We start from the raw sequence: 3,351 nt of genomic DNA on the forward strand, positions 1-3,351 counted from the left end.
GGTGTGGGCCAGGCGTGCTTTTCCCTAGCGCCGGAGCCCCCAACGGTTCCCCAGCGCGCCGGGTTCGGCCTGTGACCGCCGGGCGGAAAAAAGGTCCGAACCGGCGATTTTCGACGTCCTGGGGACGCGACTGGGCCGTTTTTTTGGCGCCGGCGCCGAAAAAATGGTCTTGGAGGCCTGTTGGGGGCGCGGCTGGAGATGTCCTTAGCTGCATCTATCTGTGAGCTCGTGTGCCAAAACAAACCCTATATATAGACCTCCCCAACGCCTTCAAGTTCCTACACCATCACACAACATCCAGAACCATCTCACTTCAAACCTCCGCCATGGCGTTCCGACGCCCTCTCGCTCTCCACCCGCTCGTGATTGCCTTCGTGTTGGTCTCCTGTCTCGCCGGCGCCGCCACGGCGAAGCAGACGGGCCAGCTGACCGTGTTCTGGGGACGGAACGCCGGCGAGGGCACGCTGCGCGAGGCCTGCGACATGGGGCTCTACTCCACCGTCGTCATCTCCTTCTACAGCGTCTTCGGGCACGGCCGCTACTGGGGCGACCTCTCCGGCCACTCTCTCGCCGGTGTCGGTGCCGACATCAAGCACTGCCAGTCCAGGAACATCCTCGTCCTCCTCTCCATCGGCGGACCCGGGAACGGCTACTCCCTCCCGTCCTCGGCCTCCGCCGCAGCCGTCGCCGACAACCTCTGGAACGCGCACCTCGGCGGGCGCCGGAACGGCGTGTACCGCCCGTTCGACGACGCCGCCGTCGACGGCATCGACTTCTACATCGAGCAGGGCGCCCCCGACCACTACGACGAGCTGGCCAGCCGCCTTGACGGGTACAACCGGTTCTACCGCGGCCGGAAGGGTGTGCGCCTGACAGCGACGCCGCGGTGCGGATTGCCCGACTCCCGCCTGGGGGCGGCGCTCCGGACGGGGCTGTTCGAGCGCATCCATGTCAGGTTCTACGGCAACGACTCATGCTCGCTGGGGAAGGGCGGGACGTACAGCGTGGTAGGGCAGTGGGAGAAGTGGACGGCGGCGTTCCCGAGGACGCAGGTGTACCTGGGCCTCGCGCCGGCGGAGAGCGGCGTGCCGGAGGGGGCGCAGGGCACCGTCGCCGTTTACCTCAAGTACCTCTACTACGACCTGCTGCCCAAGGTGCAGAAGGCGAACAACTATGGCGGGGTCATGGTCTGGGACAGGTTCACCGACAAGAAGACACGCTGGAGCAGCGTCGTCAATGGATGGGCCTGATCGTATATATCGCTGGTTTACAGCTACGGATCGGAGTGTATACTACTGTACTACTGTGTATGCGTGTGTACGAATAAAACGGCATTCATATGATAATGATATATTTCTCCTACGACTAATGTGAACTGAAGTTGTTTGTTGTTCTAGTCAATGAAATAAGGAATATGATCACTTCTCCTACGACTTTTGCCAGAATAATTTTTGTTCCGTCGCCCTTAATAAACAAGCTAAGGGACTAAAAGCTCGAAGATGGTTTTCATGGATAGGGCCGAGAGAACAGAGTTTTTGACCAAACATTAATTAAGCTGTTATATATTCTCAAAAGTATCACGACATATCATTGGTAATTCTTTTTTAAGCGGCTATGTGGGCCTGATTTTGGACAAAACGACAATATGTGAGCCGCGCACGCACGCGTCGGCGAGAAAAGGAATTGATAGCCCACAAGCACACACATGTGCACGTCACCCGCTGCGCGCACACGGTAGACAGCCGACCTGGCAGCTGTCGTCCACAACCACCACCACGAACGGAGGTGACAATTTGGGTTCGCCAGTGGACCCAACGTAGGTGGGCTCAACTTCCATTGGGCCAGCGGGGACTGAAGCACAATTCACGCCCGAGGTGGGCTGAATTTGCTTTGGGCAGCACGCGATCAATAGCTACCAGGTTAACCCCGCGAAACCAGTATGGCTTTTGAAATTTTTTATTACCCAACTTTCATTGTTTGAGATTCGTGCAACCAATCTCTCACGTTGGATGCATCATTGACCTTCTCAAACCCTAGCACCGCTCCCTGCCCACCGGCCGCCAACACCATTGCCTCAATGCGTGCACTGCTCTTGCGCTGCTGGCCATCACCATCGGCCTCATCGCCACGCCCTACGCCCATGCACCTGCGCGCCGAGCTCGTGACTGGCTTCAGTGCCGCTTGACTCGCTGTGCGCATAGCCTGCGAGCATGTTGTCACGCAAGTTAGCCCCGCACCTGCTTCCCCGCAGGCTCACCGGCTAGGTACTGCCGCCACCAGTGCTCCCCACGCGCTGCCAATCACCGTGGTGAAGAAGATGGCAAAAGAAAATTGACATGGTGATTCTTGTCTAACGAAATGCTGAATATAGTTTTTTCAAGATGTTGAGCTAGACGGTGAAAAATGTTGAATGCAATATTTTTCTTACAGAAGAAAATATTGAATATGATAGTTTTGGATGTTGGAACTAGTTTTGAAAATGTTGAACTTAGTTTGTTGAAATATTGACTTAAATAGGCCTAATGGGCTTTAAAATTATGTTGGTTAACCAGCTTCCACAAATTGTATATAGGAGCCCCCCGGTTAACCCCACCAATCAATACATCATATATAAAAGAAAGAAAGAAAAATGATCTTTCTGGACTTCAAGCTCTGACGTGGGCTATTTGGTGTACACATAACTATTTAATTTTGAGGAAAGAAAATTCGTTTTCTATGCACGTCATTTTTAGGGAGCTTATTAACTGCGATTTTGATATCTGTTGCAGCGTGATGATATAAGGACTGTCTTCCTTATATGCCTCTGTTAAAAATGGATGGAGAAGTAATAATAGACTATGGTTTTGATTATCTTTTTTAGTATATACTACTGATTTTATTTTATTTCCGATAAGCATTTATGTTGTGAATAATGTAAAAAATTAGTTGGACACATTTTTCTTTTCCAAAAAATCAAGTTAGTTGAATCATGCAAACGGGCATACAGACCTTTTGATCTAATTATCTTATGTTGACATCATATATTCAAAATGGAGAGAGTACCTACTCTGCCACAGTGAAGATCTAACCACCAGATGCACTCTTCAATCTTCATTTCACTATTCCCCTGTCGGAAACAGTCCTCATCGGCGTGAGTAAGATAAATTAGATGATGTGCATCTTTTGTAGAATATGTGAATTTCACGATGTATTGCTCTTTGTGCACAGGCACGTATATATGATGTACAAAGGTGGACCACGGACCTCAACTATACAAGGAACTAGGAGGCGGGCCCAATACACAATATGCACATAACACATATACTCAACACCCCCCCCTCCCCCACCCCCGCAGTCAAAGCGGCACCGCGG

General features: G+C 51.9%; 1 protein-coding gene across 1 annotated transcript; it reads left to right on the forward strand.

Moving 5' to 3' along the window:
• Positions 1-312: 312 nt before the first annotated feature.
• LOC119301232 (xylanase inhibitor protein 1-like) lies at positions 313-1,345 on the forward strand. Its single transcript, XM_037578167.1, has one exon. It carries the CDS (start codon positions 327-329, stop codon positions 1,248-1,250), a length of 924 nt encoding a protein of 307 aa, XP_037434064.1. The 5' UTR covers positions 313-326; the 3' UTR covers positions 1,251-1,345.
• The last annotated feature ends 2,006 nt before the right edge of the window (positions 1,346-3,351 follow it).

This window comes from Triticum dicoccoides, chromosome 1B, assembly GCF_002162155.2.
Source record: "Triticum dicoccoides isolate Atlit2015 ecotype Zavitan chromosome 1B, WEW_v2.0, whole genome shotgun sequence".
NCBI classification, from domain to species: Eukaryota; Viridiplantae; Streptophyta; class Magnoliopsida; order Poales; family Poaceae; genus Triticum; species Triticum dicoccoides.